General features: G+C 53.2%; 7 protein-coding genes across 7 annotated transcripts; 4 read left to right on the forward strand and 3 right to left on the reverse strand.

The window, feature by feature from the left end:
* Window positions 1-4,172: 4,172 nt before the first annotated feature.
* Window positions 4,173-5,201, forward strand: N0V96_006566 (uncharacterized protein; the record flags this gene model as incomplete). Its single annotated transcript, XM_065757760.1, has 2 exons — window positions 4,173-4,758; window positions 4,813-5,201. 2 exons carry the CDS (start codon window positions 4,173-4,175, stop codon window positions 5,199-5,201), a joined length of 975 nt encoding a protein of 324 aa, XP_065613677.1.
* Window positions 5,202-6,614: 1,413 nt separating this feature from the next.
* Window positions 6,615-7,976, forward strand: N0V96_006567 (uncharacterized protein; the record flags this gene model as incomplete). Its single annotated transcript, XM_065757761.1, has 1 exon — window positions 6,615-7,976. The coding sequence occupies one exon, from the start codon at window positions 6,615-6,617 to the stop codon at window positions 7,974-7,976; it is 1,362 nt and encodes a 453-aa protein (XP_065613678.1).
* Window positions 7,977-8,301: 325 nt separating this feature from the next.
* On the reverse strand, window positions 8,302-10,053 carry N0V96_006568 (uncharacterized protein; the record flags this gene model as incomplete). The annotated part of the gene is made up of 1 exon (XM_065757762.1): window positions 8,302-10,053. The coding sequence occupies one exon, from the start codon at window positions 10,051-10,053 to the stop codon at window positions 8,302-8,304; it is 1,752 nt and encodes a 583-aa protein (XP_065613679.1).
* Window positions 10,054-11,883: 1,830 nt separating this feature from the next.
* On the forward strand, window positions 11,884-14,529 carry N0V96_006569 (uncharacterized protein; the record flags this gene model as incomplete). Its single annotated transcript, XM_053195034.2, has 3 exons — window positions 11,884-11,940; window positions 11,994-12,065; window positions 12,130-14,529. The coding sequence occupies 3 exons, from the start codon at window positions 11,884-11,886 to the stop codon at window positions 14,527-14,529; spliced, it is 2,529 nt and encodes an 842-aa protein (XP_053047605.2).
* Window positions 14,530-19,757: 5,228 nt separating this feature from the next.
* Window positions 19,758-20,707, reverse strand: N0V96_006570 (uncharacterized protein; the record flags this gene model as incomplete). The annotated part of the gene is made up of 2 exons (XM_053195035.2): window positions 19,758-20,395; window positions 20,467-20,707. 2 exons carry the CDS (start codon window positions 20,705-20,707, stop codon window positions 19,758-19,760), a joined length of 879 nt encoding a protein of 292 aa, XP_053047606.2.
* Window positions 20,708-21,024: 317 nt separating this feature from the next.
* On the reverse strand, window positions 21,025-21,995 carry N0V96_006571 (uncharacterized protein; the record flags this gene model as incomplete). Its single annotated transcript, XM_053195036.2, has 2 exons — window positions 21,025-21,453; window positions 21,525-21,995. The coding sequence occupies 2 exons, from the start codon at window positions 21,993-21,995 to the stop codon at window positions 21,025-21,027; spliced, it is 900 nt and encodes a 299-aa protein (XP_053047607.1).
* A 462-nt stretch (window positions 21,996-22,457) lies between these two features.
* On the forward strand, window positions 22,458-23,150 carry N0V96_006572 (uncharacterized protein; the record flags this gene model as incomplete). The annotated part of the gene is made up of 3 exons (XM_053195037.2): window positions 22,458-22,629; window positions 22,701-22,978; window positions 23,043-23,150. 3 exons carry the CDS (start codon window positions 22,458-22,460, stop codon window positions 23,148-23,150), a joined length of 558 nt encoding a protein of 185 aa, XP_053047608.2.
* Window positions 23,151-23,826: the final 676 nt, after the last annotated feature.

The raw sequence follows: 23,826 nt of genomic DNA on the forward strand, positions 1-23,826 counted from the left end.
ATTAGACCCTGTCGAATGAGGTCCTTGGTAACGAGCTGCCCTTTTCTTAGGTCACATACCACCATAGTCCAGTGCAAACGCAAGTTATGGTCGTTGGAGATGGATAGCGTTGGGAAGTGTTCCTGTCCTTTTGACTGGAAGTGTATCTGACACGCCTGACAGGATAAGCTCAGACTTTCTGCACTTTTTTGAGCAAATGCACTCTCCATCCACTTGAATATCTCAAGCAAGGACATGTGTTGGTGAGGGCAAATTGGGATCTTCCCTTCCCAGCCCATGCATATCGGGTGACTTTTCGCAAGTTGATTTTCGGAAAATAGGGATACGTTGTGCTTTCTTTTGCAATTGGCGCAATGTAAAAGTCTCTCTTCCGGGTAATAAAAATATTTGTGACAGAATAGGCTGGAAGGAATAGCTTGCTTCTTCGAGCAAACTTCGCAAACGGCATTCAGTCTCGTTCGCTGTGCGACCTCTTGTTCTTCTTCATCAGAAAGACGATTGAGATTCATTTCGACAATTGGCTGATATCTGCGCTGCACCTCGCCACACCCCGCGGGATTTTGTTGCCGATGTTGCAAATGATTGGCCATATATTGATATTCAGAAACGATATAAGATGTTCGATAGTACTTGTATTCAGATGCCGAATAATCTTCTGGTATATTAATTGGTCTTTGCAGGTTCCATGTTCGAATGCTGAGAGGAACATGTAGCAGCTTTGTCGGAGACAGAACAGGTCAACAAGATTCAAATGTCCCATAATCTGCAGTTGTATTTCGAGGGGAATTTGATATATCGCACAGTCTGCCGTATTGATGCTGTTGCGCATTCTATGCGAGTTCGGATGATATCCGGTGTATATTTCGTATTGTTTCGAGGTCTTGCCTTGCTTTCGATAGGGCGTGATTAGATCGCTATTTTGCGTAGGTGATTCTTGAGGTAACAGGGTAAAAATCGTAGACACCAAGGAAGATATTCCGGTGACTAGGAACGCGAAAATTCCATCCATGACGAGTATAATCCAATGATAGCAGGTGCGGATGGAAGATGAATGGGCGGACATGATAAGGTTGTAAGATGAGCCAAGCTGGTGCGAAGGTATAAACGCCGCCTGAGGAAGCTGAACTTGCATCTGTCGAATAGACTTCAGTAGCTGGGTGAACGAATGGAGTAATAAGGTAATTGGGGCGATGATTGAGAAGAAGAGACAAGACGTTGCTTGAAAGCCGGACGTGGTGATTGAGGAGTGTATCATGCTAATCATGATGTGGGACCTTTGGTTCTTTTTAAGATGGAATGCCACGTCATAGTTCACTAATAGTACGACCTTGATGGAGAGCGTAACCTCACACAATAAGCTGCTTAGTGACCTTGATGGTAAATATATGTAGTTCAGCTAGCGGCTCCCGTGTCTCTGGCACCTAACCCTGTGGTCGAAGCTCACTACCTTCATAGGTAGGCACCCCAGATGAACCGACGAGTGTGCCGCCACGTCAACATATCTCTTCGTTAAAGTATAATGACACTGAAGGCAGATCCTCTGCCATATCTACACGGGACTTCAAAACGTGAGATATTTCTTGCCTAGGAACATGGAAACACTTCTAATGTCATCAATTGCCTATTCGCGGATGCCGCAGGAAGTCAACCACTGATCTCCTAGTGAAGAGCTGAATGTCTCAGAGCCGGATGGCATTGTCGCTCTGGCGACCTCTCAAGTGGCCTTGGGGACGTTCATCAGGCCGCACGAAGAACTTTGCACACCACTTGTATAGCGGTGATTGAGAGTTTGAATAGACTCTAAACTCGCACGCAGCTATTGAGCTCATGATCGGTTCCCCTAACAAGCTGAAACGAACATCAACATGAATAAGGCCATTTTACACTGCGAGGGCTTCCTTAAGATACCTTTGACAAGATACAATTGCCCCAATGTCAGTTACATGCGGCTTGGATGTGAGGACTCGGCGTGATGAGAGAGGATTCGAGTGCCCGGTTCTACTCTCTTGATGCACGTTCAATTTCGAAACCGATCAACAAGACTGGAAAGCTGTCAATATGACTTAAATTAAGCTACTCTCTTGTTGTTAAGGGCCTTATGACTGCGAAATACCCGGTAAGGAGTTAAGCAAAGTGTCTCTAAACCAAGCACTAATGAAAATGGCCCCTGGGAGTTACATTGTACCCCGCCATGCCCGAGCTCTCAGTGCCCCGCAACGCGTTAGTAGCTTGAGCGCGTCTTCCGGAGTGGCATGGACGCGATTGTCTCACCCCTCGTAGGTAAGCACCGATAATTACACTGAATCTTTGTTGAGTCACCACTGCTGTTGAACGCGCTGCGAGCTACCTCACCATAACTTGAATTAAATACATCGATATTTTATAATATATTCAACGACATCACGCAAGGCAATTTCCAAATTTACCCACAATGACTGGTCTAATAGAGAGCATTAAGGCCCACTGGAGTCGAGTGCCCTGCGGCGGCTGTGGCAGCGTCTACCCCGAACCGTGTGTCTCCGTCAGAGATCAACGATGCGCCAACCGCCAAGAGGTGCTTACCATCGCCGCGGACTGTGAAGTTGCAATAGCTGGAAGAGAAAATACCAACGATCGGGTGCAAGCTTTCAAGCAGGACGAGGATCGTCTGCACGAGACGCTGGCCCGCGAGGACGTATACATTAAGTCTCTTGAAGCCGCACTCGAGGAAGCGCGGAATCGCCGTATGAAAACGTTGGAAGAACATAAGACCCGCTGGGCCGACTTTACAAAAAGCTTCGACGGCCACCGAGACACGATCGACAAGTCTAGTCATTTGGTTAATCGTTTGCATGAAGCCACGAGGAGGATGTATGCCCTTGACCCTAGACGCATCACGGACCACAGCCTAGAGGATCACGACCGTTCTGAAGAAAACAAGGAAAATGTAGGACCTCAGCGGGAGGTTTGCAGTATCACTCCGCTGACCTACCTCGCAAGCGACGACATTCGGCCGAGTGGGGGTGAATGGACTCGCATGGTGAGAGAAGGGACGACAAAGTATCATGCCGTCGCGAACTGGGTTTTGGCCACCCTCGACGCGCAATCTGAAGTTGATCGGCGAGTTGCTGTCAGCGATAATGGCCAGACATTGTCATCGGCGAGGAGACCACGGAGACAAATGAGTTGTGGTCAACGCCATCGGTACCGACCGTACTATTCTCGAGGTTGACATTTGCTCCGGAGTACCTTAGCTGAGCTTCCTCCCCGTGGATGATGGCACATACACATCTAATACTAGCCTGACAGTTGGATCATTTTTATCAAGCTACCTGTGATATTACCTCGCCGAGTGCAAGGCTGTTCATTGATGCGCCAGAGTCTGCTACCACTGGCGCTTTTCCGCCATTTGATGGACGCTAACCCTCGACAACAGACGAGAACGTTGAGACGGAGGCAATGTATGAAGGAAGGCAATATCCGCTGATACGGTGCGCCCTAGGTAACGGTGCCCGGTCCTCTGGGTCATCACCCCACCAAACTTCCGGGCATCATGGTGGAGTTAAGTCCCCCGATGGAAAGACAGTACTGTAGGATAGACGCGCCATCTTACCTATGATAACGCGTAGAACCTGCGAATTGTCTTACACTCTCTACTCTTAAACGACCTGCCTACCTACTACAGGAATGTTGCTTTAAATATCCGAGTTTAAGCTGGTGCCAGCGATCAAGTGTACCCCCTGTGAAACTCTGGTAAGGGGATCCGTGCAATAGCGCAGTAAAACGCGTCGTTGCTTGACGCGTCCGCGTCTGTGAGCACCAGGCCTTTAAACCCCCGCATCCACACGCCTCCACTTACACTGCTTTTTCTTGTCCAACACACTTTCGTAACAAATCCCCCAGCGAGGTGTTTGAAGTATATGCTCAGGAGAGCAAATAAAACTCAATTGGACTCGGGTTACTTCATTCGTTAATACTACACAAAGATCAAGAAAGTAAGGGCTACGGTGAGAAGGCCACTCAAGGTGAGAGGATCCGCTCCCGTGGAAAACCAACAGTGTGCTCACGCCTGCCAGATGCAACCCCTGTGGAAGTCAGAATACATCGGTGGCTTTGCAGAATGGGATCCGACGCCATGCAGAGGCTGCGGAAGAAGCGGCAATCACACCACCATCAAGCATAGAAATTGCGCAATGATGGAACTTGAATCCTCCGTCGCCGCGCGAGTTATGACCGATCGTGCTTGGGAACGACTGGAGCGTATTATCAAAAATGCAGAATACGTGATCGATGAATTCGACGGGGAGTGTCAACTAGCAGATGCTGCCGTGCGTGAGATGGAGGATGCCATCAAGATGGCGGAGGAGATGGCAATTTCGCAAGCCGTCCTCGGCCCGCTGCGAAGGGCGTTGCACAAGGCGCAGGAAACTCGCGACAGTGTTGTTCTCACGCGCACCAACCGAAAACAGATGCTGGCGTCATTGTATAGACAGAGAATGGCGATGTGCGACTTGTTGAACGTGGCGGAGGTTCGCGAGGAATTGGCGATTGAGACGTACCTGGCGACCCGACCGACCAGCCGAGACACGAGACTGGAAGCGCCAGGAAGCGCTGCAGCACAAGCATCAGAACGGGCTAGGTGGTGGCAGCAGGAAGAGTTTGCCGATCCCGAAGAGCTCGAAGAAGATGAAGAGCAGCGATACCAGTACTTTCTGGAAGACTGGAAATATCGTCGGGAGCAAAAAATCCGCGACCCTAAACTCGACTTCCTCCGAGATTGTATAAATTCACCACTCGTCGGCCTTCCTCCAGGTTGTACACGTCGTGTCACAGTACAGGACGAAGAAGACAGTTGGGCTCAGACTCCCACTCAAGTGGCCTCTTCCACACCTGTTCACTCGATCAAGATAGAGGATGATGAAGAGCAGGAATTTGTCAGGCGTCCAACGCCACCGTCTTCACCGCCCATGTCTTCATCACCCGAGATGATGTTGAGTCCCCGCAGACTGCTGTGGGGTCATACCAATGAAAGGGCGACACGAGGCATCTCGAAGCGCGAGGACAGCTCTCATCCGGCGTCTGATGATTCGATAGAAGAGGCACTGGGCCGCGCATTCAGAAACATCGAGAAATCCGAACATGCTGGTGCTACTGCGGCAACGGGCCGGGCCCGACGAACTACGGGTGCTACTCGGCAGAAGCGGCGGGTCAGGCCGTACTAGAGTGAGACGCGGGTTGAGACCGTGAGACCCCCGAAACCCCGGGATGCCTGCGTGGAATGGTTCTAGAATGGAAAGTTTGTACACTTATGATACTTGTATTATAGCCATGAACAACTTTATGAAACAAAGACCAAGCTGACTCCGGGACATTGGATTGACAGAAAGGGTTGGGAACTTGGGGATCGCCTCATCTCCTCCTTCTCTGACCCCTGACGCTCACGAGACCCTCAGAGGGGCGGTCCCATTCAGAAACTGGAGCTCCTTACCAGGGGGTCACAATGTAACCGAAAGTGAGAGTCATGAAAATCCCGCCGTATCCGTGTGCCACCTGAGCCGCTTTCCCCTATTTGGTAGCAATTTCGGTGGAGAACTGCAAAGAGAAAACCCAACGTTCAAAGTCAGTTTTTTCTTCAACCCATGTCCTTTTGCTTTTTTTATGAAGAACAAATCCATCCATGGCTCCATGCCCCCATTCTCCTTTTCTTTGGCTGAGCAACGGCTGGAAACGAACCACTCCCCCGAAACTTGGATTTCTCATTGATGAGACCAGAGAAAAGGATGAGCGAATCGGCATCAAAGCCATGTAATGGTGTGGAAACTTGCAGGAAGCTGCTGCAGCCAGGGTTCTCTTGCTCTTCCTGCCGGCAGGCATGGGTACCAGCACCAGGCTGTTGGAAACGAATAGTTTCCTGGGGTTTGAGAGTTTGCTCGAGAGTTTCTCAGCACTGAGCACTGCCATGATGCCATCGCATGACATGTTTGTGAACGATCTTCAGCATAAAGCAAGGTTCGAGGAGCTGCCAAACCTGCATCTGAGGGCACAACTGGCTCTTGACTCTTTATTCAACCCCGAATGACGCATTACGTGTCTGCATACGAGAGCCCATACGTATCCTCATACGAACCTTGGGCCGTTCACCTGAGCACAAATGGAGTCGACTCAATATCGCTAACTCTTCCAAAAGATCCACATACATCCCCCTGGACCTGGAGTAAAACGGGGTCCTCTGCAATGATGAAGAGGATCGTGACCCCCCGCCGCCCAGGTGCTTCCAATTACGCTGTGAGAGAGAGGTGGTTTCTTTTCCTTCGTTACCGTTCACCTCAGGACCCTTTCCTGTTCGAATGTCCACCTTTAGACCCCTACCTACATCATCTACAGCCTCCTTTTGATATCCCCACCGGCGGGAAACAAGATCTTCGAACTACCAAAAGGTGAGACAAACCCCGTGCTTGATTGCAGCGGGAATCTGCCCATGGGGCACATTACTTAAATATGCCTTCATTTGCGATCTCGATGAGTAAGGCTGAGCGTGCTGACATGGGGTTGAGTCAAGCGCGAACGTATCCGTGACCTCGGAAAAGAGTGTGCATTTCTACTCTAGGCAGCCGGAGCAGTGGTAGTCCAGCTAGATGGACCCAGACGTCTGCCGGAACTGCGGCCACAGCGGCAAGCACATTGACTTTGCGGACGCCCGATGCGCCATCACGGAGCGGGATGATGCCGAGCGCGACAAGCTCCAGGCCGACGCCGCCCTGGCCCGGGCCCGCGACATCTGCGAGACGTCGCTCTCGCTCATGAAGCGGCAGATGCAGGAGCTTGAGGACGCCAACGAGGCCATTGACGCACTGCGCGCCGCGCTGGCGGCCGCCGAGGACCGGCGGGAGCGCGTGCGACGCGACCTCGGCACCCACGGCGACGTATGCCTGCTTGCTCGGTCGAACCTCGAGGCGGCGGAGGAGATGGCCATCTCGGCTGCTGGGCGGTACTTTGAGGCCGGAAGGGCTGTGACTGCGTTGGAGGATCGGGAGCAGTTGAGGAAGCAGTCGCCGAGTATTCACGTCGAAGAGGCGCCGCCTTTGCCTGTGACTGTTCCTATGGAGGAGGATGACGATGCGGAGGAAGAAGCGAGGGAGAAGGAAGACCGGAGGTGGAAGAGGTCGAATGAGCGGTTTTGCAAGTGGTTACGGCAGTCCGAGGCGCAGCGGCAGATTATGAAGTCGTCGTGGACAAAGCTGAGGGTCGCGGAGAGGCTAGCTGGTGAGAGCGTCAACGTCGATGTTGATGTCGATGTCGACGCAGTTGACGACGAGGAAGATGAAGAGACGGCACGCCGCAAAAGAGTCCAGGCGTGGACTGCGGCGCGGCGGCTGACGGACCAGCTTCCACCGGAGGAGGACCCTACCATGGTGACGGAGTACCTTGAGTCGGAGCCGACTGATTCCGCGGAGACGACGGAGGGATCTTCTGAGCCATTGGTGTTGGCGCCGGCACCGACGTCTGCTCCTACTTCCTCCGCTCACAAGACGGGCGTATCCAAGAGAGCGCCTGCACTGAGAACAAGGGCGAAGACTGGTAGAGCAGCGGCGACGGCGACTGCGCCTACGACACAAGCGCCACAGACTGTGCCGTCAAGCCCGGTAAAAGGACGCAATCTGCGGACTGCTCGGAGGGTGGAAAGCCAGACTCGCTCAGAACCGACGCGGCCGACGACGGCTACGACAACAGCGACAAAGAGGGTGAAGAGGGAGCCGAAGACAACATCTGCAGTCGTGCTGGGGAAGACGGGAACTACTACTGCTCCTAGCTCAGATGGTGCCGCCGCTGGTCGGCCGGCTGCGAGGACACGGGCTCGGACTGGGAAGACCCCGGCAGCGCCCATGGTAGCGGCAGCGGAAACACCGGCGGCGACACGGCCTCAAAGGGCTACGAGAAGGAGGTCGGTGAGAGTTCAGCCGTACCCTCAACCGGGTGCTCAGCCGAGATGGAAGTGAAGTGTTTTTATTGATGTGGCCATGTTTGGATGGTGTCACGGTCGCAGTTGTGTTGAAATTGTGAAGGCCTTGAGGAGGGGGCCGATGCCCTCCTCGTCCATACCCCTCAGATTGAATAGTCTCAATTCAAAGCGTTTCTTTTGTCAATTGTTAAACTCCATTAGGCCAACTGTACGATGTTTGCTCGTTGCATGTGTTCACCAAGAGCCCAATCATGCAAAGATGTGGTGATATTTGTTAAGAGAATGAGTGAGAGCCATCTGATTAGATGAGCATTCAATGTCGCCATCCGAGCCACCCATCACGACATGGCGGACCGTCAACTCTAAAAGAACCTCCACACCGAATCCGCACTTCTCGTCTTCTTAAAAGCGCTGTACCATCTACATAGCGGATACATGATCGCCATAACAACCAGCCAATTCGCCCACCAAACCCAAATGTTACTGACCCCGACCGCAGGCCTACCGTCCATTGGAGGAGGCAGGCCGTTCTCGCGCCCGAAGAGACCGACCAGCAGCATGCAGAAGCTGAAGAGGATGACGAGGTGGGTGAGATAGAAGAACAGCGCGGACGTGCCAAACACGAGAAGCACGCCGAGCCACTTTGTCGCAAGCCGCGGCGGTACTGAACCAAAGATGGCGAGCAGGAAGAACGTTGCCGCAAGAGTGTATGCGAAGAAGGCAAAGTCTGGCGGGTACTTCACAACGTAAAAGAAGGACGCCACGGAAACAAGGTACGGATTCGCGTCCGGGCTCGCCGCCTGGTCCGGGGTCCGCAGACATCCTTCGGACAGGTTTCCGATGCGGAGCACACGTGTGAGGACGAAGAGAACGCTGAAGACGAGGCCCGCGGCGACGTTGCCGCAGGCCAGCTTCGTGGGCGACAAGGGACGAGCGAGGATAATACGCGCATAGAGAAGGCCCAGGATGGCAAAGGAAAGCCACGCCAGCGGCGGGAAGCCGGACATGACGCGCGGGCGGTTGACTTCAAAGAACCAGAAACGCCAAAAGTCGTTTGCTGCCGTGCCGGTGACGGGGGAAGACGAGGCGGCGGCGCAGGTTCCGTGGGTCGGTGACACCCAGTGGTTCCAGCAAATCGTGACGAAGCCGAGGACGAGGAGCACAGCATTGTGGATGTGCCATGAGATCTGCTGGGCACGAGCGGAAGTCTTGGACTTGGGCGAGTTATCGTGGCCCGTATGAATGAGGAGAGGCGCTCTCTCACTTCCGTCGCCGCGACGACGACCACCTCCACAACCGGTACCTACAAAGAAACGATCGAGAACGTTAGCCAACAACGGCTCCGTCTCGTTGATAGCGAGCCACAAGAGGCCGACGAGGAGGTAATCCACCGCCAGCGCCACTAGGACCATGTTAAGAAACCACAGCTGGCCCTGCGTCAGCACGAACCCCATGACCGTCGAGACGGCCGTCAGAATGACGGCGCGCGTTGCAAAGTGCTTCGCCATCCGGGCGGACGACCAGCCCATCTTGAGGCGGGAGCGGCCGAAATACGCGACGCCCATGCCGAGGAGGAAAGTGAAGCCGGGGGCGCAGAGGTGCGAGAGCATGCGGACGGCGTAGCCAAAGTGGCCGTTCCAGCGCTCTACGACAGCGGAGTCGGATTCTTGGTGGTTTGCGCCGGTGGAGTGTGGCCAGGCGTTGAGGCCGACTACGTTGTGGTCCATTGCCATGAACATCATCAGCAGTCCGCGGAGGAGATCCGGCGCCAGGGCGCGGGTCGGCGGCGGCGGCGAGGCATCATCAGCTGGTGTTGGCTGCTCTGGCAGAATGGTCGGCCGACGACCGTTTGCTAGTGCCCGGAGGGAATCGGTGGCCTTTGGAGTTGTCGCTGACGGTGGCTGAGAGGTGCCATAGGTATAGCCGTTGGACGATGTACTCGGCTCGAGCGTGTTGGCGTTGTCGTCGTCAGACTCGGCTGCCGTTATGGACTCCTCATCGTTGGGGAGGGTGTGCAAGGACGTATCCTCCTCATCGCGATGGAAGCCTCTTACATTGGGGTCTTTGAGAGACTCCCGTAATATGGACGCGAGGTTGGCGTCTGTCGAAGCCATCTTGCTTGCCGGATTATGTGAGTTTACGATGAGAGCATTGAACAGTTTTCAAGAGTCTCACGAGAGGAGGACTCAAAGCACAAGAAGGCAAAGGGTGCGTTTAATGAACTGTGTCAGAGCTGTTCAACGCCTACTAAGTATTGGAGGATTAGTCAACCGGACGCAGGCTTCCGCCTGAGCCGCGTCGCGAGAGGGAGGAACACAAGGGCAGAGTGTCCAAGAGGGGGATCTTAGCGTGGGCAAAAAAAGGGCGAATTCTATTCTGGTGGAACGTCCCGTCGCAGTTGATGACGTGCACCAATTGCAGTTGGGGGAAATTTGGAACTGGCGGAGTGGAGGACGCGGGCGGCGGCTCAGGCACAAGACAAAGACCAAGTGGACATTAGGCTTTGTTTTTGAATTCTTTCATTCATCTCCATAGTCTCTTTCAGGTTCCCCTGCGTCAGGCAGCATACTAGTCCTTGGTTGTAGTGATACCATCTCGCCGGAGTCAAGTTACTCCAAGACTGAGAGAGGGCATCTAGAAGAGGTGAGCGAACAGAGCCAAAGAGCTTCTTCAATTTGCCCCCTCGGTGACTTTTGTAGCTGAACAATGTGAGGCGGGCCAACTTCAGCCCCGAGCGGCTCAGCCGTCTGAACTTTCCACGCGACATGTCCGCCGCTAGACACCCACCGAGATCCTCAAACTCCGCATACTTCGCCAGCATCGTCTTAGGTGCTGATTTCCATGTTGTTTTCATCCTTTTTTCTCAATGAACACGAGCACGAAAAGTGATATTCCAAAAGCTTCGTCACTGAGTTCAGGGGCTCATCTGAGCCGGTGTCACAACAGGCCGTTTGTCCCGGTTCACTGGTTAGACTTCCCGCTGACCGCCTCAACCGTGTGGACCTGTACCTGACATGGGCCTGAGAACATGTGGCACCGCACAACGGGCTCTCTGGGCGTGACCTGCCAGCGAAACGCTGCATTTTGGGGCCTGCCGCAGCCCGAGAGCAAGGGATCTACCCGCAAGATCTTTTGGTCATCCAGAACCCGCTAGCTTTTCACAGGTGGGTGGGCTTGGCGCGCAGAGTTGCCGGTTGATCTGATTCGGCGCTGCTATGAGATCAACTCTGCTATCTCACGTCAGCTTGGGCGCCACTAGTAAGATGAACTTTGGTGGCTCATTCCAATGAATTCCGCGCAGCCACAGCAACTGAGTGGCTGAACACACTTGAGGGACTTAGGGGATCAATAAAATTGGCCCAACTGAATGAGTCAGCATGAATTTCCCAGTCTGCCAGTCCAGTTCAAGAGCCCCTCGGTCAGTACATGCAAAGTCGGCCGGTTTCCCTGCTCATTCAGCCCTTTTTGACTTCGGGAATATGACATCTCGACGGCGTCTCAGTTTCGGGTCAACATGAGTATCTAGACGACGGCTGAGGCCGCGGAGGTCAGCGCACCTGAACGTAGATATGTCCCGGTTCAGTTTCCCGGCCGTCTTCCGAACTTTGACCCATCCCAGCCGATCGCGGGTGAAGCTACTGGTCCGAATTGAGCATCTCGAAACGCCTCTATTGGCGAAGACATCTGTAGCTGATTCTTGGTCTGCAAGTCGTCATTGCTCTCCGCCATCCCTCCACAGGGCAGCTCACAGAATGTGGAGGGATGCTGGAGACTCCATCCGTGTGCCTTTACGGTTCCGAGTTCCGACCTCCGTTAGGCCCCCACCTTCAACTCATCCGCGGGGCATCATCGCGGGGCAATAAATGAACCCCCAGGCCGTGATGAGTTGATGATAATGAAAGCTAGGACGAGAGTTATTGGCTAAGACGGTATTTTTATTCAAAATGGCAGAAAGGACAGATATTGAAGCTATCCTCAAGACGTTAACTCTTGAAGAAAAGGTAAGGTTCCTCGTAACGTCTGTAACCTAATATCGCTGACTCCTCGCTCATAGATCCGCCTTCTTGCAGGCCGCAACTTTGTCGAAACCGGCGATGTCCCCGATAAAGGCGTACCAGCAATCAAGGTATTCATAACTCCAACAGCTTCATATAGGTACCAGAGGCTCAGAATTGACCATATCGTCACAGACAACTGATGGCCCCAATGGCACCCGCGGCGCCGCGATAGACGGCAGCACAAAAGCAGCATGTTTCCCCGCTGCCTGCAGCATAGCAGCGACCTTTGATCGACGCATAGCCCGCTCTGTCGGTGCGGCTCTCGCCCAGGAATCCAAAGCAAAGGGAGCCCGCTGTCTTCTCGCGCCCACAGTCTGCATCCACCGCCACCCGCTAGGAGGGCGCAACTTCGAGAGCTACAGCGAGGATCCCTTCCTTGCAGGTAAGCTCGCCTCAGAGATGATTCAGGGGTGCCAAGGTCTGGGCGTGAGCGCGACCATTAAGCATTTCGTCGCCAACGAGCAGGAGACTGCGAGGACGACGGTGGACGAGACGATTAGTGAGCGGGCGTTGAGAGAGATTTACCTCAAGCCGTTCGAGATTGCGGTCAAGGAGGCGAAGCCTTGGGCAATCATGTCTGCTTATAACCTCATTAACGGGAAGCACTGCGACTCGAATGAGTGGTTGCTGAAGGAGGTTCTTCGAGGCGAGTGGGGATGGAAGGGGCTAGTCATGAGCGACTGGGGCGGAACGAACTCCGTGGCAGAGGGGGTCAAGGCCGGCATGGATATTGAGATGCCTGGGCCCCCGAGGATACGTAAGCCCGCGGCCGTCCTCGATGCCGTGAAGAACGGCGAGGTCACGGAGGCCGACATCGACGAGCGCGTGCGGACGATCCTCGAGTGGACGGAACAGCTCAACGGCTTCAAAGACCCGACCATCACCGTAGAAAAGGCCATTGATCGCCCCGAACATCGTGCCTTGATCCGGGATGCCGGCACTCGAGGGATCGTCCTCCTCAAGAACGACAACAATATTCTCCCGCTAACGAAGGAAAAGGTAAAAGGCAAGAAGATTGCCCTCATCGGCTACGCCAAAGAGGGCCTCGCTCACGGCGGCGGCAGCGCAAGCGTAAACGCACACTACAGACTCCCGCCTTGGGATGCCCTCCACGAGGCCCTTGGCTCCGACGTGGAGTTCACCTACGCAAAGGGTGCTCACAAGGAGCGTCTTCTCCCGCCCATCACCCATGATGGAAGGGTCGGCACCATCGTCGGTCTCGATGGACAACCTGGCTTCAGCCGGGTATTCTACGACTTTGGCAAAGAGGATGCCGAGCCCGTCTCGGTCCTAAACAGCTACCCAAACTCGGCTTACTCTCCGCTAGGCTCTCAAGAGTCCATGTGGAAGACGCTCGACATTGTCGGTGATTTCACCCCTTCCGAGACGGGCTCGCACTACATCTCCTGCTCAGGCATAGGCCCGACCCAGGTCTTCGTAGACGACGAGGTTGTCTTTGAGCAAAAGGGGAACTGCGCGGATCCTATGGGCGCCCTCTTCCAAGCCGCCAACGAGCCACAGACAAAACACATCTTCACGGCAGGCAAGACCTACCGCCTCCGCATCCACAGTAAACCGCCGAACAAGATTGGTCTTGAGATCCTCGAAGGCCGCACGGGCGTCCGAATGGGATTCGGGCTGGAGTCAGATCGCGACGCAGACCTTCAGGGCGAAGCTGCGCGGGTGGCTGCCGAGGCTGACCTTGCTATCGTGTTCACCGGACATGATCCGCAGTGGGAGACTGAAGGCCGCGATCAGGAATCGTTCCACCTGCCCTACGACCAGGATGGACTTATTGATGTGGTATCAAAGGCTAGCGACGGCAAGACAATCGTGGTCAACTCTACCGGCGTGGCTGTTGCGATGCCCTGGCTTGGCAAGGTGTCTGCTCTGGCGCAGTCGTGGTTCCCGGGCCAGGAGTGCGGCAATGCCATTGCTGATGTGCTCACCGGTGCCGTGAACCCCGAGGGAAAACTGCCTGTCAGTTTCCCGGCTCGTGTAGAGGATGCTCCCGCACATGGAAACTTCCCTGGTAAGAGGGGCAATGATGGAGTGCTCAGGGTCGAGTATGCCGAGGGTGTATTTGTTGGATACAGACACTACGACCGTGTCGCAAAGGAGGTGCTGAACTTTCCCTTTGGATACGGTCTCTCGTACACAACCTTCGAGTACACAGACTTTCAAGTGACGAAAAGCAATTCTACTGGAAACGTAATTGACGTCTCGGTGGAAGTCTCCAACACGGGTGCCGTCGCCGGCGGCGCTGCGGTGCAGGTGTACGCCGGGCGGACAGAGCGGTCGGCGGACACGCCGGTCAAGGTGCTCGCGGCGTTTGACAAGATTCGACTACAGCCTGGAGAAAGTGCTGCGGTCAAGCTGGCGATCTCGGCAAAGGATTTTGCTTCGTTTGATGAGTCGGCGAGAGAGTGGGTCCTCGAGGCTGGAGAGTACAGCTTCTACCTGGGCGAATCTGCGGCAGAGACTTTGGAGACTGTATCACTGGATCTGGAGAGAATTACCTACCACAGATAGTAATGAGGCGGAAGTCTAGTGAGTCATTCAAATGAGATGTAAACCTGGAAGTAGTTGTGTCGACACCCGGGGAGCATAGCCAGAAGCCGATCGACTTCTGCGCCCTCAAATGCTCCGAGTGCAAACATGTCATCCGAGGCAATCATTTCCGGTGCGCTATCAACTGTGCTTGTGACAAGTCATCAAATCGAGGGCAAGGTCTGGTCTTCTGTGATACATGTGCTCGGAGGCCCAACAACAAGCACCACCCAGAGGAACTACGCAAGATCCATAAGAGTGGCGTTCTGTCTACCTGTTTATCCGAAGACAAGCAAGAGAATTGTGCCAATGTCCTAGTGGCGATGTAGAGTCCGAGGATTCGATCAAACAGCTATACCCTTTCCATCAGGACGATCGAGCTCGTCACGATTCACTGTGCCTTTTGACTACCTAGGCTTAAGTCACAGCATTGTGCTTCAAAGCGGACTGAGGCAGGCAGGGCGCCTTGGAATGTTGGAGGAGGAAAAGAAGGACGGCATTCGCAGTCATCTACTCAAGGCTGCCACCAAAACTGCAGCCACGGTCACGAAAATTCACAAAGATTACCCGCACGGAAATGTCCATATGAGTCTCATGATGGGGCCACTGCTAATCGAAAATGGAGTTCCTCAGTTTGTACCCTTTTCTTTCATTCCCCTTTTACAGCGTCGATTGAAGCTATTCTGACTCTTATCCTATCATATCCATGGGTGGCGTACTGATCACACTTCGAGACCGGCTCCAGTTTCATCCCGTAGATACTACCACAGCCTCAGTAAGAAAGTGCTTCGCTCTCAGTAAGGACAGGCAACCGTTCAAGGCAGAGAAGCATCTGAATGGAGACCGCCGAGTTTAAATCCTTCATGAAACAGGTTGTGGGCAGCCCATTTTGGAGGCTGGGAGAAGACGATCATGTGGCCGAGGCGGAAATCATCAGCGATGTGGCCAAGGCTAGTCTTACCTATGCCGGCGACCCGATGAAGTCGCCCCAGTGGAACGAACGGAATAAGTTCAAGACAAGAAAAACGATTCTCAAGAAGCTTCAGGCACTTCTTCATGGGCGCGTTAAAATTAACATAGAGACCATTGTCAACAAACTCTTCGATAAAGGCTTGCCTCTCGGTTGGTTATACTCTCTGTTTATCTTTTATCCTAAAGTTTACTTCCCATTCATCAATTATATCCTGAGCTTTGTCAAATATGCAAACTGGATCTGAACGGATCATTGACTTCTATCTCAGAGTGGAATCCCGGGAGAAACAATTGTCAAAAGTTCTGTGACGCTTTGATCGACCGTAACGCCTTTGGTAGCTTCATGGTTCATCCACGACACTGCGAAAAAGAGCAACACGCAGATCAGGCGTCGCAAGTCCTTTACTTGATGAGCTTTGTCAGTCGAATCGGTTGCCATGATGGGTTCCCCAGGCGGGTAATCCCTTTTTCGAAAGCAGCATCCGCAAACGGTCATACGGAGGAGTTTCTCCTTCGCTTCCGTCGTTTCGACCACCATAATGACACAGATATCATTGACAGCCTGACAGAGTACTGGAACGATTGGGGAGGTTTCAAAGCACCCATGTTCCGACATCAAAGCCTCTTCCCATGGGATCGTACCGAAGCACGCACTTTGGAGGAGGAGGCTGAGCACCCCCAACCGAAACGCGGAGAATGTTCCTTGGCCAAGCATCTTTGGGCATTCCCTTTTGACGCATGGTCAGTAGCTCAACTTCATATTTTCAGGGAGCGACGTTTCTATGCTCCTTTACCAATGGTTGAGGGAGATGATTGCACTCAGATTAGTTGCAAAGAATGGATGGAAAATCGACTTCGGTTGCTCGAATCACTCCAGGCCCTAGGCGACATCGCAGTCGCAATGCATCGATCACGGATCTTCCGCGACAGGAGCCGCTGGAATTTCAGAGCTCGCCGCTTGGTGTTCGAAAACCTACTCAAAGACCAAAGAATATTCCACAACGGCCACACAACTACCTTAAGATGGCTTATGAAAAAGAGGCTCCGCAGACTTGTCGTCCGGCCAGATGGACCTCTTATCCTGCACGATCGCACAAAGCTCGCAGGCATTCACTGCGCCCAGCCCTTGAGCTATCTCTACGAGCATGCCATGTACCATGACTGCACTTTGGCTGACTGGGCTGACCTGACCCACGATGGGCAGGTGGCAGCTTACGTAGCGCTACGTGACTTCAGATCAGAGCATGTAGATGAGATCATCGAGGAGGCAAAGCGAAGGGCGGAATCTAGAACGCAGTATTCCAATGGCCCGTTTAGAGGCCCCGGAATCGATATGAATGCCACCTCCAGCATGGGAACCGGGGATTGGCTATCTGAAGACCTAGTTCCGGAAGATTGCGATGTTTCCTATGCAGAAGTGGACTTTGAATCGAAGGATGATACAGGTGGCTGTGACTGCTTGTACGATGCTACGGGTTTATCGGGGTTTGAACAGTGTATAACAGATGGAGGATGGAGCTTTAGTGACGGTGGGAGCGGATTTCTTGCCGACGCGGGCTCTGCAGGGCTCAACATCCTATGCGGTAGCGATGGAAGTAGCGGTCATGGAGCTAGCGGTGATGGAGGCAGCGGCGACGGTGGTAGTAACGATAGAAGTGGCGGTGGTCGTGATGGTGGTAGTCACGGAGGGGGAAAATCCCATGCAGGAAGTAGTATGAACGACCAATCATGGCAGATTACGATGGTAATGTTTTGGGACGACGAGAGGGTGCTTGTATTGTCGGAGAGGCTGTTGCCGTCATCTGCCGACTTTTCTCAACAGAGTCGATATCGAGGCTGGGGCCAAAGCTGGAGCATCAGGCCTTTGGATCCAATGATTAGCGAGCTCATCCCAGAAACAGTGTGATCTCCGGAGTTCGGATCGTACCATTGTACATGAATAATGAACCTTGAGTAAACTTCCCGCGTATATAAATCCTCATAACAAATTTGCCTTGCATTGAGGACGATAACCTTGCGGTTTAGCCAAGGAATTCTCGCAATTATTGAAATAGAGACGATGATCAAGCAGATATGGTAGGTCATACTCGAAACACCAAGCTGCCCCTTGAATCATCAACGACCTTGGAAAGAGCCGAGGAAGAGGAGGCTATCGTCAAAACATGGGCAGTAACTGTGCGGCGCGGCTGTAGCCCATAGCCACATTATGGCCAGGGGGTTGTTGTGTAACACATGGAGTGGATTTATCCCCGCCGAAGCGTCAGCCGAGCGGAAAGCCTCGCCCCAGCGAGCTCCCTCTTCCCACAATAGCAATCCCAGCGAAGCTGAGACCCGTTGACAGCCGCGGACAACGGCTTTGCGGGCCGTCTGAGTCCCTGATTCATGACGGCCGCACTCGTTGCGACGGCGTTTAGCTAGCGCTGTGGTCCCCTTGCCAAGCTTGCCAAACGATGAGGCGTGAGCGAAAGCTTAAATCGACGTTAACCCGCAACGGGATGTGATCCCAGCAACATGAGGTACGACTATCCTAGCAGGAGAAAAGCACTGACAGCCGTAAAGATCGACTCCACCAGTCGATTGGCTTTCGATTTACGGTTTGCTGCACTCTCCTTATCGGTGTACACTAGAACAGCGTAACGGCGTTTGTCTGACAGTGGGGGTCCTTGCTGGAGATAAAGGCTGACATCGAACTTTATTCTCGTCGATTGCCATTAGCAGTAATTCACCCCGGCTGATATCTGTAGATCTCATCCCTAATTCGTCCTCCACAATATCAAATATGACAAGATATCTCGGTTGTGTGATTGACGCCTGATTCATGGCGGCCGCACGGCCACACCGTTGTCTGGCGGCGGGGTCCGCGGCAAACATCGGCCCGGATGCGAAACCTTGCGCCGGAGTGTGGGGCAGACCCGACCGGGTTCCGGCTTTGAACCAACTACATTGCTTCCGGTTCGTACCCAAGGCTCCATGCGCGGATAAAGCACGTGTGGATGCGGCTAAGAGAAACCCTAGAAAGACCTCTCGGAAAGGCCCCCCGACATCGCCAGTCAAATCTCGGCCGAGACGGGGTTCTGGCATTGGGCGTTTACTCCGTAGGCCTCAAGTGTTCCACAGCTCCACTATGGTCATTTGGAGGCCTACTGGCCTGCCTCGGCTTGGCATGATAGCAACGCGGGGCGGCGGGGGTCAGCGTCCCGCATCTCGCCCCGGGTTCTCTTGTTGTCCGGGGAGTCAGAACGTGGAATTGTCCGCCGACTCCCGAGGAAGTCTTGTGAACCAAACTGGCAGGATCCTTGCTGCAGGTAATTTTATTTCATCCCGTACCAAATGACTAGCACCCGTGGGGCTGGGTGCTTTCTTGGGGCTGATCTGCTGCTCTCTCTAGTGTAATTCGTAGATCCCAGTTCAATTTTAGAACAATGAGTCTTACAAGGATGTCGTTGACAAACTTGGTTCTTGTCTCTTTCGGACGAGACGGCAACGTCATGAACGGGTAGAGTTGGGCCAATACCAGTTGCCTAGCTCAGTGAGATCAGCCCAAACTGCCTTTGAGATTTGGCCGGCCGCCCGGCTTGCGTACTTGCTTCGGGCTATTTTCTATATGCCCCGCGAGTCAAGTCATTGCTACTTTACGAGCTTGTAAAGCCAAGTAACGGTTGACCCCATACGAGACTCAAAACTCACTTGAAGCATGGCGCGCGTCTCCATGGGCCATTCATGGGGCATGGTTCGCTTAGCTTAACTGCAGACAAGCGGTGAATCAAGTAGAAACTATCACAGCTTGGATCTTGATCACTGCTCAGCATTGCGATTATGCGATATGCAAAATACAGAAGGAACAACGTGAAATGAAAGGTCCCACACATTGACTTTCGTCAGAGATGGTGGCTATTGCGACATACTACAAACTCCACATGTGCAATGGAGGGATTCACTATAGTCTTTAGATAGCAATGCGATCTCCTCGTACCTAGGTCGCCAAGAAGCGGACGTCAGACTTAGTGTAGTCTGGGTTCTAGCGGTAGCTCGGTCTCGCTTTTTGCATAGAAGCGCACGAAGCACGTGTTTTGGGAAGGGCTAGGCGTACTGCACATTTAGCTTCCCTTTATTTGCCGCAGCCTCTCGGGTGATTGACTCGAGCAACCCTAAGCTACATGTAACACGGACTCCTCTATGCTTTTCGGGTACTATTCTAAGGTTCACACGATCAGATGGAAAAAAGAAGGAGGAAAAGCTCAGACGAAGCTCGCGACCCAAACATCCATGGCAGCAACACCCTTCTTACCCCCCGGTACACCGTCCAAACTCGCCTCGCAAGCATCACGTAACGCAAAGACCACGGCGCGCTCCCGCTCATCCTTGACACGCTCCTCCACCTCGCGCGCAAAACCGGATCCAAGACAGGTAGAGACCTCCCACTGTCCGTCCTGAAGGCCCTCGCCGCACTGCACGCGGCTCTCTTTCTCCAGTTTCCAACCGGCCGCAACAGCTAGTTCTGTGAGGCGCTTCGGGCCCAGAACCGTACGGACGTTGGAGATGCTCTCTTCGCCTTTGCGGCACTCTAGCGCTGCTTGGGTGAGAGCAGCTAGGACGTGAGGCCGGGCGGCTGGGTGCGTTGCTTCAAGGGACCATTCGGAGAGGAGCAGACGCTTGCTGTGCTGTCTGCTGGCACGGAAGGTTTCTAGGATGAGAGAGGGGGAGGAAAAGTACCACAGGCAGTGAGCAAGGACTGTTGCATCAAAGGCCTTGGTGTTGCTGGGTGAAGCGAGGGAGGAGAGATAGTCCTGAGGGCTTTGTTGGACCCAGTTGATACGTTTGCCAAGCGGGCCTTGTGAGATGTGATCCTGTGCTTGCTTGAGAGTGTACGGGGCACCTACACGAGTGATTAGATGGCCTGCCTCCCAAGGCGACCGACAAGAATCACAGAAGGCAGTCGGAACTCACCATAGTCCAGCGAGGCCGGATCGACGGCCACCACGGTACCTTGCTCACCCACAACAGTTGCGAGAGCGGTTGTGCAATCTCCCTGACCGCATCCTAGTTCCAAGATCTTGGAGCTTGCTGGAATGTCCCACTGCTGTAGGAGAGCCAGGCGGTGAGCAGTCTGGATGAGTTGGACATTGAAGTGCTTGGGATCGTGCAAGGAAACACGAGCGATAGAAGCGGCGTCGAGTTGAGTGGACATTTTGTTGAGCGTGTAAGTTGAGTGAGTTCTAGATGAGTGATCGAGAGATGCAACAGGGATTAGTGTCCTGGGATCGGCCAAGGAGGGTAAAGTAATGAAATATCTGGTGGATTCTTATTTCTAGAAGCTATCGTTGGGGGCAGTGGACTCTTGTACTAAGTATGTAGGGTGAGACCTGGCCTTTAGTGTTTGTGTTAGGTTTACCCCTCCAAGGATTTAGGAACAAAACATGCTGCCCACGAAAGCCATGGCCAATTCCATTGTCAAATGTCTGTGCATATTCTGCCCCCAATCCGTTAGTCAGTCCCTCCTCCACTTCATTCCCTCTTCCTCACCAACTCAAACCCAAATCGCGGCAGCATGGTGTCCAGATGCATGAAGCTGACATGACACGCCACGCGCTGGCACTTCAACTCTACCACGAGATTTTCTGCCCCGCTAGGGCAGGCAAACTCCACCGTCGTGCTATTCGGTTTTACGGTGAGGTCTAGTACGCCGAGCAGCTCGCCGCGCACAGGGAGAGCCGAGTACGACACGGTATCATAGTCGAGCTCGTCCATATTTGTGGATGAGCCGGGCTTCGAAGTGGCCGAGGGCGCGATAAGCTGCCAGACTTCAATCTCAGATACGTCTCCCTTGGTTGTCAGGTCCTTGATGCGCGTGGAATTTTCCGGAGGCGCGAGCCAGTTGATTGCGCAGGCGTTGATACCGGCGGTAGGAACCGGGAAACGCATGATGGTTGAGTCCTTTTTTTCACATCAGTTTTCTTGTTTGAACGGAAAATGGTGAGAACAAGATAATAGGAAATTGCGCGTACCTCGACAGTCACATAGACCTGCGGCCCATTTCCCCACACTGAATTCTTCAACTTGCGGCTCACTCGCACCACTCTGTCCGGCCAGGCACGGAGATACTCTCTGGGAGGGCGAAGAATCTTGGCTGCTCTGTCCAGTCCTAACCTGGCGTCACCGTAGGGAAGGGCATTCAGTTCAGAGTCCGTATAAGGGTAAGCTGCGTAGTTTGACAGCGTCGCAGGAAGCAGAGCGATGTTGGCGCATGATAGCAAGGCTAAAGCCAAGGAGAAGTAGAGGATGAGCTTGGGAAGCTGCCAGTGTTTGGATGCCTGGAGACCGGGAAGATTCTCAGAAGCTTCCAACAAGGGGTGATCGTCATCATCCTCAGAAGATGAGCGCTTCTCGAGAGATGTACTAGAGCTGGAACCCTCGCCGCCGCCTGGTCGGGAGAGTGACGTGTACTGGGAAGTGTTTGACTTTGATTTGTAAAACATCGTGAGAGGTCGTTCTAGAGCACGAATGAGAGTAAAACGACGGACGATGATGAGAAAGGCGAGAAGATTGGAAATTTTGGATGAAAAAGAAGATCAGAATTGATTCAGTGCAGACCAGAGATGTTCAGACAGAGACAGATGATGAATTCGAATAAAGCTTCAACACGCGGAACAACCGTGTGGCGCAGTCTAGCCATTGAGGAGCACCTAGAAATAATGACATAGTGGGACTGCAACGCGTCTGTAGTTTCAAACTTTCACCAGAACTTGACTCGATCAGTACGACGAGGATAATTTATCTGACATTCCGGGGTGACCGTGTCGGTGACTTTCAACAGTCTCAGGTCAGTTGAGAGTTGGACTGTCAGGTGTCTTGGCACGAGCTATATCATCTTGCTCTCTCTCTCTGCCGCAGATGGCCGCGTGACCTACGCCGATCCAGCACTTGACATCCCATACACCATGCCTAACGTTCCTACCGTCCTTACTTTTTTGCTTGCCCTCGGCACCGGCATTAACCTCACATCCGCCGCCGCCCCCGCCCACGCCGGTTTCCACGTTCAGTACCCATGGTCATCCCGTGGTGCCAACCTCCCGTCTCGGCCAGAGTTAGATGAGTTCCACCCGTTTTGCCGTAAGTTTCTCCTTTCAGTCTCCAGTTCATCAGACTCCCCAGTATTGTCATGGTCTAACACACAGCCAAAGGGGAGATCGTGCACAACCCCCAAGCCTACGCCCGCAGCTCTCGCACGTTCCTTTCCTTCTCAGGCCATCCTGGGGACCTTGTCACGGCTCTTTACACTCGGAACAGAGTGCCGAAGAAGAGGGACGACTTCCCTCATGTCATTCTGCAAGACTTACCCATCCAGCCCTCTGGGCAGGTATGCGTCAATGTCACGATCCCATTTGAGACTAAACTCAACGAGATGGGAGTCATGTATTTTGAGGCCAAGGACCCGGCGACGGGCCAGGTGCAATATTTTGTGAGTTGCCCCTGCTGAAAGCTACATATCGTGGGATTGAGACTTATATGATATCAATGGATAGTGCACCGATGTAAAGATGGCTGACACGGAGGCTCTCCCCGAAGAGCACCCGGCGATGTGTGCGGCTGGGAACGAGACGCTCATTCCGATGCCGGATGAATACCTGTAGATAAAGCCTGAGACGCAATCATTTCTCAAAGCTGTTGAATCTAAATATGCAATTTAACACCTCTATCTTAGCTCAGAATACACCAGATCAATGCTCAGGGGGCCACAACCTCGGAAGGAACATGACTCGGTGTTGAGCTATGTGTGTTTGCAGCATTCTTTCATGAAAACCCGCCTTTCATTTTTTGTTTACAAATCCAACATGATCGTGTGAAATAGAGTTCACATTCAATTCCTCTGCATAAAATGAATGAATCAGAACGAAGGAACTCGAAAAAAGAGACCTCACGTTCGATGCGCAAAGAAACATAGACTCCCCCTAGGATCAGCGTTCAATGTCTTGGCAAGGCTATCAAGACAGCGTCAGAGCAAGGGCATCAATAACGTGAGGAGATTCCTCGTACTCGTAAACACCGTCGGGAAGAGAGCGACCGATCGGGCCTTGGTCGCGAAGACTCCATCATGCTATGCAAGCTCTCCACAGACTAATGTAGTAAACCTTAAACTACCGTACGACTACCAAGTTTTCGAGGGGCATGGGGGAGGCTATCCGGCGGAGACCCGACTGGACAAAAACACACGTGCGTGAGGAAACGATTACTCACCCAGATGCGCCCAGACACCTTGATTTGCTTCTTTTTAGTTTTGAGTTTTGGTATACTTGTTTTAGTAATACC

This window comes from Colletotrichum fioriniae, assembly GCF_027942845.1.
Source record: "Colletotrichum fioriniae strain IMI 355084 chromosome Unknown scaffold_7, whole genome shotgun sequence".
NCBI classification, from domain to species: Eukaryota; Fungi; Ascomycota; class Sordariomycetes; order Glomerellales; family Glomerellaceae; genus Colletotrichum; species Colletotrichum fioriniae.